The 15,941-nt window shown below is 43.7% G+C and overlaps 1 protein-coding gene across 3 annotated transcripts in view; it reads left to right on the forward strand.

The window, feature by feature from the left end:
• The window catches only part of homer1b (homer scaffold protein 1b), a 37,204-nt gene extending 21,912 nt beyond the window's left edge, over window positions 1-15,292 (forward strand). For 2 of the 3 annotated variants that reach the window (XM_018759140.2, XM_018759139.2), the window contains 8 exons: window positions 310-466; window positions 5,087-5,218; window positions 6,797-6,889; window positions 7,585-7,697; window positions 12,017-12,173; window positions 12,484-12,594; window positions 12,896-12,976; window positions 14,186-15,292. In XM_018759140.2, the coding sequence (XP_018614656.1) occupies window positions 310-466; window positions 5,087-5,218; window positions 6,797-6,889; window positions 7,585-7,697; window positions 12,017-12,173; window positions 12,484-12,594; window positions 12,896-12,976; window positions 14,186-14,374 (1,033 nt within the window). In that variant the 3' untranslated portion in view covers window positions 14,375-15,292. Of the gene's footprint in view, window positions 1-62; window positions 467-5,086; window positions 5,219-6,796; window positions 6,890-7,584; window positions 7,698-12,016; window positions 12,174-12,483; window positions 12,595-12,895; window positions 12,977-14,185 lie in introns of those variants that run through there. The other variant, XM_018759138.1, reaches the window with a different exon arrangement.
• The last annotated feature ends 649 nt before the right edge of the window (window positions 15,293-15,941 follow it).

A 15,941-nucleotide genomic window follows, 5' to 3' on the forward strand; every position in this document is an offset into this window, starting at 1 on the left:
CAACCCAACTTGGTCCAGGCAGATGCCATTCCCTCTCTGAAGTATGAAGGTTCTGCACCGTAAATTAGGGATTTGTACTGTCTTTGCTGTGCAGAAGGGTCTGTGAAATGGGCTGGGAAGGGGACGGGGGTGGTCTGGTCTAGCTAATCTGGTCAGTTTTGGAGTCTGGTGTAGGGCCGCAATGCAGGGTGGCGAAATGGTGATCCGTTTACCGGGTCGGTCCCGAGCTACCGGGGGTTTCGAGGAGATCGGACAGACCACGGTGCTACGCTACAAAGAGGTTCACCACTTCTTCTTCCTCCCTTTCAGGGAGCAGCCGATCTACAGTACCCGGGCCCACGTCTTCCAGATCGATCCCAACACCAAGAAGAACTGGGTCCCCACCAGCAAGCATGCCGTCACCGTCTCCTACTTCTATGACAGCGTGAGAAACGTCTACCGGATCATCAGTCTGGATGGGTCGAAGGTATGACCGTCACCTTTACTCTCGACGCCCTTTCATTATCATCATGGTGACTTTTCTCTGTTTGGCTGCTTAGAAGACTGTCTTCTTTTGAAGGCACTTCAGATGTATCATCTGAGGACTCGCAGGTTTGCTTTGCATCCTATGCAGTCCTGTTTTGCACAAAAATGAATTGCGTACATACAACAGACCCCCAAGTGTCACAGTATGTTACGAACAAAAACCTTTAATGTGCATTCCCAGCTCCATGACCTTGACTTTGATTTGGGGGTAAAAGTGAGTTTTTATCTGTTCACTGTAAAATTTGCATTTCTAACACCTTTTCATCAGTACAAGACATATCGAAGAATTCCCCTAGTGTGCGTTAAATAAAAAGATTGAGCTGCAGTTTGGAACACAGTCATTGTGTGAATTGTCATCAATCTGGGCAACCTGGCTTTTCGATGAATGGAATGACTATTATTGCTATTCCCTTCTACTGCACTGCATGAGGCTTTGGAACACATAGCTATAAAATTTGGCTGTTGGCTTTTTTGTGAGGGAAGACAATGCATTTCCCACCTTCACCGCCTATCTACCCCCAGTAAGAAAGCATCTGTGTCTGTGAATAAAATACAGATGACCCTGTTACTTTTTAACAATGAAAGATCAGGATACGGTATTGAATGCAGAAAGAAAAAAATGTTTAAAAGACTACCGACATTTTTATGTTTCTTCCAAAGTACTTTCATATGTCCAAAGTGAAACGTTTGTGTACAAGTGTAGATGTTAATACTAATATACAGTACAGTGAAATAATTTCGATCTGTTTTCTTCTGCTTTTTCTTTTCTGCACCTCAAAATACTCAGTTTTTCATTTACAGGTTATTGAAATCATAAACGAATGAGATCATAAACGCTGCAAATAGTTGTCCTGTAAATAAACCGGAATTGTTGATAGACACGCTCGTTGAGCCACTAAGGAATATAGTGCCTTGCAGCAGTGTTTCCAGTCGACGTTATCGTACAGACATCACAGCCAAATGTTGAGACTCGAAAATAATATAATAAGGTTGATGGGATGGCTCTTATAAGTCCTATATGATGATAAGTGGTGGACTACCTGTATTGATTGGGCACGTTTGACAGATCAAGTCTGTCAATTAATTGATCAGTTATTGTCGTTACTGTAGGAATCCTGGTTTGCAGAAGGTTTATGCATATTTTTGCAATAACAAAGACGGCATGTTTCAGTGTTTTGATCTCCAGAGCTGCATTTATAACACCATAGTGCATATGGGTTTGTCACCAATAGGGTTGTTACTTCATAGTTCAGGAGGTGCCCACTGGGTACAGTCTGGTCACTAAACCAAAGCCTTTTACTGTGTTATCCTAATGAGAAGTATAACCTGGCAAACCTTTGGAGAGAAAGTGTGTTTCCTAAAATAAATAGTCAGGAAGCACATGTCAGCACATTTGGGGCAGAGGACTGTGGTGGAGGGATGATGATGATAATGATGATGATGATGATGATGATGATTTAGTGTAATTAATCCCCAAAGCTGTCATCTTTTAGGGAAAAAGGGGGGGTTTGTTTTTTTTTTTGATATTTCTTCCCGCTTTAAAGTTCAGGCGAGTAAAATTCGGCTTAAATGCAACTTTCTCACTTCTGACTGACCTCTGCCAGTTTTTGCTGAGAGAGTGAAATTCAAATGCAGCCAGTCGGGGAAACCATGTGAGAATTGAGGAACTCTGTGATCAGGGTGTTATGAGACTCAAATACCAGGGGTAGCTTCACCAGCTGCATACAAACACGCGTGTGAACGGCGGACCGAGTCTGTAACGGGAGGTTGTGGATGTCGACTTGTTTCTTTGACATGCTGGTGTCTATGAACAGAATTATCCTGAGGGACACATGGTATTTTTTTGATGGGTTAGTGACTCAACACTTCATCTGTCTCACTGTTTCCTTGTATCTCCTCCTTTCTTCCGCTCTCTGATGGAAGGAGACCAAAGGAAAGCTTAACCATGCTGTGGAAGTCTGCACCTTGATATTCTCATCTCTCACGCACGCACGCACGCACGCACGCACTTGCTGGCTTGCGCACTCACACACCTTCACCCAAGTTCTTTGACTTGCATCCAGCACAGAAGCGGATGTCCTTAAAACACACGCCGGATCACAAACTGATCAGCACTGACAATGTTTTTGGAAGCATTAAGGTGCCAGGTGGCAGTTTATCGGCGGTTATCCCTTCATGCCGGCTTATGCGCCATTGGAGCGACTCTCGTGTCAACAGCTGACGCTGCCGCAGAGAGAACAGAGTTTTCTTTGCAGTTCTGCCATGATTCCTCTCTCTGGTGTATGACCTTTACCCAAAGCAGATTGCACAGCATAGTTTACCATGTTTTTTTTTAAAACGGTCCACAGTGTATAGCTGGACGTTTTCAAGGAAGCAAATCTCCTTCTGAACTTTGTACAGGGATGCTGCAGTAGTGTTTACCAGGGAGTTAAGTGAATTTCACTGCGGCAGATGCTGCTCTCAGAATTCCCTGCACATGCTATGCTTGCAATCCCCACCACCTGCCTTAAAATAAAGCCTGAGTTATAGCTGGTTAAGTACTAGGTAGGTGGGATTGAAAAGCAAGCCAACAGGAAGATCCTCCACAGTGCCATTGTAGCACCCGTTAGGTGTCACCTGGGGGCTGGTGGGGTACTGTTACAGCTGCGATCTTGCACTTTATGGACCCAGGTTCAAATCCCACCTCCCGCTGTCATACCCTTCACGAAGGTACTCACCCTGAACTGATACAGTAAGAATTATCCTGATGTATAAATGGGTGAATCCTCATAAGTAGCTTAATTTTGTAAGTTTCTTTGGAAAAAAGCATCAGCAAAAAGAATAAATGGTAAATGTCTCCAGTTCTGACAAGTTCCGCCATATCGTCGCTCAGGTCTGATTAGATTCACCACAGCGCTGTCCTTTTTCACAGCCTTCCCCCTGCTCTCTCTGCCTTGTAGCTTTATGCTAGGTGTTTAACTTTCAGAATTTTAAAGAATGGTTAATTTTTGTCCTCAGTCAACAGTTAGGTAAACTCTTAAGTAACCCGTTTGCTGTAATTGTAATAATTTGGGGGTCCCTTAAGACATCTCTACAGTTCTACAGCCCATCATGCATAGAGATGTTTATATTCAAACTTGTACGTCACTGCCCTGTTTATAAGAAGTAATTAAATTGTGACACACACACACACACACACACACACACATTTTCTGAACCGCTTGTCCCATACGGGGTCACGGGGAACCGGAGCCTAACCCGGCAACTCAGGGCGTAAGGCTGGAGGGGGAGGGGACACACCCAGGACAGGATGCCAGTCCGTCGCAAGGCACCCCAAGCGGGACTCGAATCCCAGACCCACTACAGAGCAGGACCCGGTCCAACCCACCGCGCCTCCTCATTGAGATCCATACTGTCCCCTATAATTTTTCAGAATAGATGGGAGATGTTTTCAGCTGTATTGTCAAAGAAAAGCTGAAGGAGCTCAGAGAGGTGATCTACCTTTCTCAGACAGCAAGCAAGGAGGCTGACTAACAACACTCATGCCTTAACTTGACTGACACATTCTGTGGAGTCATATTTCTAACAGTTTCTGATCGTTCAGAGCCGTGTTTGCCAAGGAGAGCAGTGATTCAAGGGTGTGAAGGCCACACACCTTCAGAAAGGCAAACACTGCCACTCTTCCCAGAGGCTCTGACTTAGCCTGAGTTACCATGCTATATTTATTATCTTACATTTATCTCTATACACACACACACACACACACACACGGTGTATCAGGTGCCTCTGTAATACTGCCTCCAGGCTGATCATACAGTTTACTTTGTTCTTGGTGTGGATTGATGCAGACTTGGGGAGCCCATGGTAGTTCACTATTGTTCCTCCTAACCCAGAAAGTCCTGCGTAAAGAAAGACATTGTGTACCAGTAACTTAAGATCATGCTCAAGGTTTTTGGAGAAAGAAAGACCAGTCAGTGAGGGCAGTGCTTATTCTTTTCTTTAGCCTTGTTTGACTCTAGTCAATGTGTGAGCAGTTTGCTTTAGCTGAATACCCATCAGAGGGACCCACCCATCCATCCACCCATCCCAAATGACTACTTCACCTGAAATGTGTGTCTTAGGATTGTGGGAGGAAACCAGTGGAAACCTTAGAGGGACACATAGACTTCACAGAGAATTGGATTTGAACCCACAGCTCAGGAGAAGTGAGGCACCAGTGCTACCTGCTGTGCCTTCATGCCCCTGTCAGTGATGATGTTTTTTTTTAATAATGTCATGTGTAAAACAGTTATATACATATGCCTGTTGTTCAGCCCTGGTTTTGGAGAACTGGTGGCAGGAGCTTTTCAATCCCTGTGCTAAACCGCTTGTTTGAGCAGCTCATAGCTGTGATACGGAGTCGTGCCTCGAGAAGCCCCGGCTGTGTTGACGTCTCCATCTGCTGTGCAGCAAGTGTTGAAAACTTACCACCAGAACCTGCAGCGATGGGATTCAAACCTCTTCCAGTTCTTCAGCAGGGACTGAGCTCTCATGTTGCGTGTGGATGGAAAGCTGTGTTTTTGTGGATGTTTTGACTGCACAGGCAATAATCAACAGCACCATCAGCCCCAACATGACCTTCACCAAGACGTCGCAGAAGTTTGGCCAGTGGGCGGACAGCCGCGCCAACACGGTCTACGGCCTGGGCTTCTCCTCAGAGAACCACCTGAGGAAGGTGAGTGGCACACAAATCGGTGGGTATACCTGAGACCAGGGCAAACCTGCTTCGTACCACCTGGGGGTCCAGCTTGTTTATTTGCTTTTGAAGGAGTAAGTGTCAATTCGCGATGGGCTGCTAGAAAGATTCAACGCCGCTGCCCATAAGGCAGAATCCATTAACATGAGCCCTGCGTTGTATTTACATGCATGAAGTGCGCAGTGCGCTTCTACCAGCCCATGTTCTCAGCGAAACACGCCGCCGACTCTCTTGGTTGTGTGTGAGCACAGTCATCAGTCACCCCCCCCCCACTCTGCCTCTGCTTCTCGCAACACACACACACACACACACACACACACACACAGAAGTACTCCCACCCACACTGTATGACTGAGCTGGGAATATGAAGCAGTTCATACTCTCACCGGGTTCATTTTCACACTTAGCAATTCAATAACCGCCCATCTCTTGCTTTTTGGATTTCTTTTCTTTTGTCGAAGAAAAAGGATTCAGATCAAAATTTTTGGCTGAGAACCATCGAGAACGCTGAGCAAGACCAACCGAGGCGTGACGAGGATCAGCCCTTAGAAATTGCTCAGTATTACAGCATCTTTAATTTGTTCAGTTTGCTGTCATACTTTATGCAGCTCTTTGTGTGCTGCATGAGTCTCTGGCTGTTAAGTGTGTTCAGACCAAGTAGCCCTTCATGTTTCAACCAGTTAGCACTACTTTTCACTGTTGCTCTATGGCTATATTTCAGATCATTTTAAAAGATTTTTTTTTTCTTTCCATAAAATCAATGTCCGGATGAGGCTGCGTGTATTTCATAGTTCAAACTGCAGGCAGCACTGTATTCGATCAACAGTTACACAGTCCATCTCAGTGCTGATGCAGTAAAATACCATGCTTCTTCTAAGTGGCTTCCAGACTGCAGACACCTTGCAGTTGGAGTGTGGGGCCGTCAGAATGATGTAAACACCTGTTTAACTGGACCGGCACCGATCATGTGCTGCTTTGACACAGAAGTTAAACTTGCCAAGCGGGACGACGGGCCATGTCACGGCTCACTTTTCAGGGCAAAGACGCGCTCAGCCATGCCCAGTCGCAGCACTGAAATAGCCTGTCGCCAGAGGGGCATGAGATCAGCTCCTCAACTATGTCATGTCAGTTCATGTACATGAAGGTTGGCATTTAATTTTAATAAGGATTTGTTTTATGCAACATTTTACAAACTTACTGACTTGCCATAGTAACTTGTTAAATTTATTTTGATGGCACAAATGTTTTTTTTTAATTCCCTACATTCCACACATATAGTAATTGGCTTTCATGTATTTAAAATAATCATTTTTATTGATTTATTGTTTTGTATTTTTTTCATTTGAATAGAAGATAAAATAATTGTTTGAATAGATTATTAAATAAACATAAAAAATTTAAACATTAATACAATTAAAATGGATGTTTTACACAGGTAGTTCAATAGTTATGGTTTTGTTAGGAATAATTGAGAGCCTTGATGCACTAAAGGTGTTTGCCATCACCACCGTGCTGGTAGGGGTATGTGTAACTCCTCACTGTCATTTTGTCCTCCAGTTTGCAGAGAAGTTTGCAGAGTTTAAGGAGGCAGCACGAATAGCGAAAGAGAAGTCCCAGGAGAAGATGGAACTGGCCAGCACTCCATCTCAGGTAAACCCCCCCCCAACCCCAAAATCAACAACCAAAAAAAAGAAAACATTCTTTCTTGTTAACGTGATTACATTAAGACGGCAAGCGTACCTGTGTTTAAAAAAAGCAATGCCCTCCTCAGTGGCACTCGTGGTTTCCTTTTAACCTAATCTAAAAAATACCCGTGAAATAAATCAAATTCTTGGCTAATTAAGCATTAATATGCATTGCATTCATATAGATATACCTTGATCTGCAGTGATTTGCACAACATGTTCATCTTTAAGGTAATGGTCTATAAGAAATCTGCTTAATTTTCCTCAGGGGGGGACTGGCTACAGGTTTTATGCAGCAGTATTTAGCTTTATGCTAATACATTTCTAATACCAAAAATCCTAAGCTCTAAAATGGCCTTCTGCAGTTAAATGATACGACTGGGGGGAAAAAAGCAGCTGTGAACCAAATTTTGCTGCTCTAATGAAGGACGCAAATCTGGAGGTAATTTACAGCCTTTATAAAATGCAAGCGCAAATGTTTCGGCTTCAAGTTGGTCCTCGGGGTTTAAAATCCCTTTGGAATGACAGTGATACAGCTGTCATGATGCCGTGCAGGAAGTTCATAGCGACCCCTATAATCCTCAGCCCAGTGCCACACTGAGCCACCCTGCATCCCATATGGCACCGCTGACCTGGCCTTGTGTGTGTGTCCTTCCCCAGGAGTCAGCAGTCGGGGACATGCAGTCTCCTCTCACCCCAGAGAGCATCAACGGCACAGACGAGGAGAGAACCACGCCGGACATCACCCACAATGCACTGCCTTTCTCACACAGGTAGCAGGTTTTGATGGCTTCCCAGTGGGCGAGGTGGCAATGGTTCTCCAGCCCTTCGAATTGCTCAAGAGAAACTGTTCAGCAGTTTACATCAGTGAAGCTGAAAATCACTTTGGGTAAAAGTATCAGCTCAGCAATGAATTGTTGTTGTTTTATTATTACTGCATTTACATTTATTCATTTAGCTGAAGCTTTTCTCCAAAGCAGCTTACAATATATTTTTATTATTATTATTATTATTATTACTACTACTACAGGTGGTCCCCAATTTATGATGGTACAATTTTTTCAACTTTACGATGGTGAGCTAGCAATAGAAATTCAGTAGAGACCATACTTCGAATTTTGAACATAATTTTTTTTCCCAGGGAAGCGATATGCAGTATGATACTCTCTCGTAATGCTGGGCAGTGGCAGTGTCCGCAGTGTCCATCTGTCACGCGGATGTGTTTTGTGCATCCATAATGTCACAAACGCCCATCTATGTCTCCTGCTACTGGTGGGAAGAAGAAGAGGAAGGCAGTTACTCCTGAGGAGAAACTCAAGATAACTGCCCAGCATGAAGGCAGCAATCCCATAATGGCCATTGCACGTATACTAGGCTATGGTGTTCAGTAGGTTAGGTGTATTAAATGCATTTTTGACTTACTATGGGTTTCGCGGAACGTAACCCCATCGTAAATCAGGGACCACCTGTATACTGTTGAGAGCCTGAATGTTCACTTAACATATCCTGACGCTGAAGATTTCAAAGGGAAAGTGGACAGTTTGTGTGTTGCCAGGTAAAGTGAGTTAAATTTGTTAAAATTGTCTTTTGGAAAACTTCAGACTGACACGACAGATTACAGCAGACTTTTGTATTGGATTGTCTTGAATCATTGCTGATGTTGAAGATCAGTTTAGTGATGGTTATCGTAGGTGGTATAGTGGTTAGAGCTGCCACTTTTTCACTCATATCGCAGGTTCAAATCTCACCTGCTGCTGTAGGACCCTTGAGCAAGGTACTTATCCTGAACTGTTCCAGTAAAAATTTCCCAGCTGTATAAATGGGTAAAAAAAAAAAAAACTGTAGGTAGCTTAATATTGTAAGTCGCTTTGGAGAAAAGCATTAACTAAATAAATAAATTGATGATGATGATGATGATGATACAGGACGGTAAGGACCAAAAAGACTTGTTTTTGGAGACAAGATAAGTTAATTAGCAGAGTCTCGGTTCCTCTGGGTGGTGGAGATCTCTCGAGGTGCGTATGCAAAGCCACTGGGGATCAGGAGCTGCTGCCAGACCCACCCCCCATGGGCCGTATAGATTATTGGGATGTTGGAGCTGGTGGTGGCGATGTCTCAGACATGTGATGTGGTGTTTAATTTAAACCGCAGTCTCTGTGATGGATTTCGCAAGTGTAGCTAGGAAGCTTTGCGTCTCGTTATCGGAACACAGCCCGCCACAGTAGGACAGGATTGCCTTAATCTTTCCAAATGTGTTCTCAGAGATCAGCTCGCATTAGTCTTCCCTCATTGGCAGTACTAAGCCTCAGACTTCAGCAGTGCCCAGAACTGGTAATTTAATAAAATAATACAATAGCACCAATATTTCTGGGATATATTTGCACAGATATATGGCGATTAAGGATCTCCTGTTCCCCTGACGTCCCGCGTCCACTAAGCGACTGGGGCCTCCTTGTTCAGATTCAAAGGCGCATTCCGCTTCCACGGGAAGTAATAGGAGTTAATATGCAGCAGTCATGGAACTCATCATTACGGATTAAATTAAATCCCTTTCCCTCGTTTCCTTGATCCTCTCCAGTTTTTTCTTGCCAGAATCTGTGTCTGTTTTGGACGGGATGTTTCCGTTTCATCGGATGGGTAGCTGGAAGTTACTGGTTGGGAGAAGAGGTCAGTAGAAAACGGGGTTGGGATATGTACCGCGCTATCCAGCCTTCAGTCATTGCTGTACCATGGTTCAGCATAAATGGAGCGTGAACGAGACCGCACAGTGAAGTGTGAGCATTAATCTCGATTGAAATTAATCGGAAGTTGGGCTTCTTTATGCAGCGAAGGATATGCCATGGTACTTTAACTGTGTGGTGACATTGGACTCATTGCAGTGCCATAATTTCAAAATGCATTTTTTAAAATTTCTTCTTGGGTATGACGTGGCAATGAACAAAAGGGTTTTTGCTAGTGAACTTTGTGACAGATTTTGGACAAGAACCTTTACTTGTAAGGTGCACTTTAATAGCATTACGTTGATTGAATTTTTTCGCTCTGGAATTGAAAGGAAAATGCTTTTCAAATATGTACTTATGTGAGCTTCTTTATGGCACATCGTGGTTCTCGACCCAACAGGAAGCGCCGAGAGTGTGGACGGCTCTCCGGTGCCTGTGTAATACACTATGTCACACAAATATAGGCTGGAAAAGAAGCACCATTTCAGGCGGTTGCCCCTGGGGAAGAGAGCCTGAACATAGATGAGCACTTCCTGGAAGAATACCTTCACCGTTCTAAAGGCACAGCAAGCTTGCACTGTGCAGCAAGCTTTCAGGGACTGCGGGGAGGGTTTGCGCAGCAGCTGGCCAGGATATCGTGGGCGAAACTTCTGCGCTTCCATTTGTAAAGTGTCTTGTTGTTGCATATGTGTGCATCCGACCAGCCGAATATCTTCTAATGTACGTTCACCTACAGTTTTACAGGTGAGCAAACACACGGTGACGTTCTGAACTGTGGTTCCCGTGTGTTTCACCTCAGCACTGTCGGGACATCCACTGACTTGATGGGACCCACTGTCCTGTGGGCTGTTTCCTAGTCTCTGAATGCCACCATGGTGCTGCCTGGTGATTGATGGGACGACTGGGACCTTGGCTTTAACTGACTAAAGTGTGGGATAAGCGAGGGAAATGTTTCATTCCAATAGACAATGTGAGGGACAGAGACGCTGAAGGCATCCTTGGCAGCAGGGGGATCCGTTCGGACACTTGCAGGCACGCACTACAATTTATTACCAACCGATGGTCAGAAAGCTGTGCTGTAGTACTTCATGAACTTGAAGTGCGAGAGAAGTTCAAGTGCATAAAGATCTTAGGACAGTGCCGCTGATTTAGTGTTGGCCGCACATCCAGACACTTTCTTCCATCTGCAGATTACAGATTGTCCTTAGTTTAAAATTGCTTCACTGCAGATGAATGTCTACTGAAGTAACATCACTACATCATTTTTTCCTGCGTAAATGTATGAGGATCATTTGTTTGGGCCCAGTGGGAAGCTCAGTGATTAGAGCTATTGCTTTCCAATCAAAGGACTTGAGATCAAATCCTTACTCCTGCTGGAATACCCTTGAACAAGGTACATACTTACTCCAGTACAAATTCCTCATCTCAGTAAATACGGTGCCACTTGAAAGTATGTGAACCCATTGTGTCCCATAATATTACCACAAAATGGTTATTTACTGAGAAGCAGTGTTTCTAATGTGACGTGTGTAATGACCAGTTCCATATGTTGGTTTTAATGGAAATCGTGTAGTAGAAAAAAGTATGACCGGTACAAAAATAAGTGAAGCCCTAGTTGCACTGGTTAAACCTAGTAGGTAAATGAAAGCAGGTGTGTACATCATAACCATTTATTCATTTTATAAGTTTAAGAGTTAACATTTAAATTTTATACATTTCTTTTAATGTTGTATACAAGAATAATGACCATCCCTTTAGGGTTCACATACTTTCAAGCAGCAGTGTATGTAAATCGATTTAAGCAGCTCTGTATGCAAACCTAACGAAGTCTTTGAGAAAAGCATTGGCTAAATAATGGTTAATCAGTATTTACTTAATTGTTTACCTTGTCAAGAGCTAATTGGTTTAATGCAGACCTCTTCTCAGCAAGGTGACAGAGAGCACATGCACAATTTACACAAGTGACCGTGAAAAGAAGGCAAAGAGACAATAAGCAGAGAAGGCAGTTTGATATTCTGATCTGGTGTAAGCTGTTTGGCAGCTGAGGAAAGGAAAACAACAGGCCAAGGAACTGGGAGAAAAATAAACATCTGGGGGTCCAAATACCAGCAGCTGCCCACCCTTTCTGGTCTTTCTGTTGCGTTACAGATGAAATGATACAATGACACGTTCATGTGAAGCAGAGAAGCCAAGCACACTAGTACAATAACTGATTAATTACCAGCTGTAGTTGCAATCATAATGCAGCATCAAATCTGCTCTCGGAAAAAGAAAACGATTAAACTATTGCATAAATACATACAAAATAACTGTTTTGTGAGAAAAATATGTAGTGAAACACAGGCGCTTGAGCCGTGTCTTTCTGTCTGCAGCTCAGCCATCAACAAGCACTGGGAGGCCGAGTTGGCGGCCCTGAAAGGCAACAATGCCAAGCTGACAGCGGCATTGTTGGAGTCGACCGCAAACGTCAAACAGTGGAAGCAGCAGCTTGCAGCCTACCAGGAGGAGGCTGAGAGGCTGCACAAACGCGTGAGCCATTGACATGTTGGGAAAGGGGCGGGGCTTCTTACCTTGGGGGAGTGGCTATGCAAACCTATGAGGGCTGAAAGCAGGAGTTTAAGATTTGGCTGCCTTTTTTTCATCGTGAAAAGCTTCAGGTAGTCCCATCTGAGTTACTGCTAGTCTTTACCACTACAGTCTTTACCTGGAGCTGCAGGTTCCACTGAGGACATATTAATTCTGTGTTAATTTGGCTTTAGCGAAGGATCTGGAGACCTTGTTTTGCTGAAAGTCTTGTAGCTTAGTTGGCAAACCATACATGTCTTGTGCATGTTGTCAGGTGACAGAGCTGGAGTGCATGAGCAGTCAAGCAAACCTGATAAAAACTCACAAGACAGAGCTCAACCAGACCATTGAAGAGCTGGAATCCGCACTGAAGGCGAAGGAGGAGGTACTGTGGTACTTCTCGTTACGTCGTTTGTCTAGGGATGTGGCGACATACCTTTTTTTGGTATTCCCACTGGAACCGGGAATGTCCACAATGAATATTTCTGTAACAAGAAAAAAGTTGGTACATCTGTGTTGCTGGGGTCCGATTTCAGAACTTCTCTTAGTTGTAAACCCACAGTAAGTCCAAAGCGCTGTTACACTTCTGCAGTATTTCTCCTGCATTTACACCTGCCTCTGTAGCCTTGTGATCACGCCAATGAGGAGCACGTGCTTGAGCCATTCTTCACTCATGGTGTTTGCAGGAGATTGAGGGGCTCAAGGAGGAGGTGGACAATGCGAGGCAGCTGCAGGCGCAGAGGGATGCCCTTGCTCTGAAACTGCAGGTGAGCCTGCTGTGGTCCGACATGTGGGCCTTGGATCACGCAGCCTGTCTCCACGTGGCATCTGCTACTACGGGAGCAGCGAATGGCACCAGGCTCTTTAAAACTTCATTCCATCAAAATGACCTTGATGAGGACATAATGGAGTTCAGTCCTGGTTCGATGAGGACGTTTGAACGCTCCAGTTATCTGGCAGATTAATCAGACAGTCGAGACCGAGTCAGTTGAAGTTCCTCAGTCTCAGAAAGGCTATGTAAACCTAACAATAAACATAATGCATAATCTGAAATATTTTATAACGCTTATATATTTGGATCTGACTGGCATCATGAACTATAGTAAGATCGTGGCTTTCACCCACTTCCTATGAGAGTCTCAGGATCAGTCAGTGAGTGTTTCAGCAGAAATTAAGATCACCTGGCTTTCACAGCTACTGTATGAAGAAATCCAGCCACCAAATTAGTCACATCCCCAAAAAGCAGGAAATATTATTTACATTTAATCAGCTGAGTGATGAGATCTTGTACTTGAAGTTGTACTTGAACTTCATGTCACAGGGCAGGGTGGCACAGGTGAAATTGGTGCTGCGGGTCCAGTGAAGAGCAACTGGATTTGGTCATGGGGAACATGCATTTCCAAGAGAAAAGTTTTTCATGTTAGTGCATTTCATACTGGAGATAAGAAAGCCCTACAGAGATCTGTGCACATTCACAAACTCCAACAGGAAGATCAATAATTATAATGCTTTTTATTCTAAATAGGTACATTATTAGTAACAAGTAATGACTAGATGTAATAAAATTCACTTTTGCATCATTTTCTTTTAGTTTGTATTCTATACCACAGCAGGCATCGTCATAGAATAATCATTTATTATAAATGAATAAAAGAATAATCATTTATTAATAATAACAATCATTACAATAATCATTGAAAATGATTTAATCAATCATGAATAATCGTTTACAGTATTCATTTACTCTATGTCACTGTGTGAGAAGAGTGCTGTATAAAAATAAATTGAATTGAATTGAACTGAATTGAATTTATTCAGATTTACAGACCTGACTTTGTTAAAGTGACCCAATAAATGCTGCCTACTGTGCTGGGCTTACCCTGCAATGTAGGGTTAAGGCCCTTGATGGCCACATGGTGGGCTTTTTGTTTAGGCTGTGGTCGATGCCCTGTGTGCGTGTGACTCCCCCCCACCAGGAGACGGAGGCACGGAGCAGGGATCTGGAGGGGCAGCTGGCAGACCTGGAGCAACGGCTGGAGAGCAGTCAGCTGGGCCAGGAAGCCTTCCGCAAGAACCTGAGAACGCTGCTGGAGATCCTGGACGGGAAGATCTTCGAGCTGACGGAGCTGCGGGACAGCCTGGCCAAGCTGGTGGAGGGCAGCTAGAGCTGATGGGACCCTGTCTCCTTCCTCACCTCCCCCCTGCCAAGTTGGACCTCAGGAAGCCACACCCACTCAGTGCAGGGACACGTGGGCTGCAGCCGTGGCAACAAGACTCTGGCAAAACGGGCAGGGGGTATTTTGGGTTAAAAAATATTTGGTTGATTGTGTCTGGTAATGAATTTTGCTTCACAAGAAGTTCATCTGTGGCCTGGCAGACCCTCTGGTCCAAGCGTGATGGAGTTCTGTCCGCTCGCCCAGACCGAAAGGTGGAGGATCAAACATTTGTTCCAAGTCCAGATACATATCACTTATCTGGCAAAATTTTCTCACTGGCCCAAGTTTCTGAACGTCAACTGCTGGAACTGAAGGACAGTTGACAGTGTATAGTTACTACTAAAGACAGATCATTATCATATTTAAACAACAGTGAAGTGAAGCTGTATATTTTATATTAATAAAGTATAGACACAGGAGCCACTTTTGCTCCCAATGCTACAGTAAACCTGTTTGACTCTACCTGGCATCAGTTGCAGTTTTAATTTGATGTACATTTTTTATTTATTTTTTCTTTTTTCTTAGTCTGAACCCACAATGCTCTTAAGGGTTTTAACATCTAAGGAGATGTGAATCTCCTGAACCATCTTGCAGATCATCCCGTTGGAAGGCGCGGGGCAGCCCAAGGTTTGGTTCGGTTCAACACAGCCGGCACCGCTGGGGGGGGCATTACGGGGCTGGAGAGACCTGGCTGTTGTCAGCCGCTGAGCAATACGAGCTGGAGGATGGATGGGGAAGGTTGTATGAGGTGGGTGGGGGGTGGGGGCTCGTCTTTCACACACATACACGGTACATATGACCTCTTCGTTGGAAAGCTGGGCTTTTTATGAGTGTTTGTGTGTGTGTATATGTATATAAAGTGTGTGTGTGTGTGTGTATACGTATATATATATATGAAATACACACCTACATACAGTATATAGACACACAAATGTACTCCTCACTTTGTACTCCTGAAGCATTTTGCATTATTCTTTAATGTAGTTCAAACCTTACTTTTCTCTCAATGTTGTGCTCATTACTATAATATTTACAAAGATCATTTTGGTGTTTTTTGTTTACTTCAATTTTTCATATTTTCTAATATGTGGAGGGTAGGTATTACGGTTGTACAGTATGTACAGAATTTAAAAAAAAAAAATTCTGGCAAATTTAACAAAGCCAATTTAGCTTAGTGATATTCTCTACTTTTTAGTGATTTTTATGCAAATGCTTCCTGGAGCGAGACAGAAAACACGAAATGCCAAATGATATTTGTGCACAGCGAATTGATGGCAACTACCTGTGGTACACGGCGGCCAGTGGATTAATCTCCACTCGCGATTACGTTCACAAAATTTCTTAGCAAAAAATATGACGGAAAGGAGAATTCTAAGGGCTCGTCTTAGACTGCTTTACACTTAGTGTTTTTAGATAGGCAGTACATTATAGCTTATTACCGTCAGAATCATGCGTTATTATTATGCTTCATGCTATGTGTATGTATTATTATTGTTTGTAATTTTTCTATTCATGA

The sequence above is a fragment of the Scleropages formosus genome, chromosome 17, assembly GCF_900964775.1.
Source record: "Scleropages formosus chromosome 17, fSclFor1.1, whole genome shotgun sequence".
NCBI lineage: Eukaryota > Metazoa > Chordata > Actinopteri > Osteoglossiformes > Osteoglossidae > Scleropages > Scleropages formosus.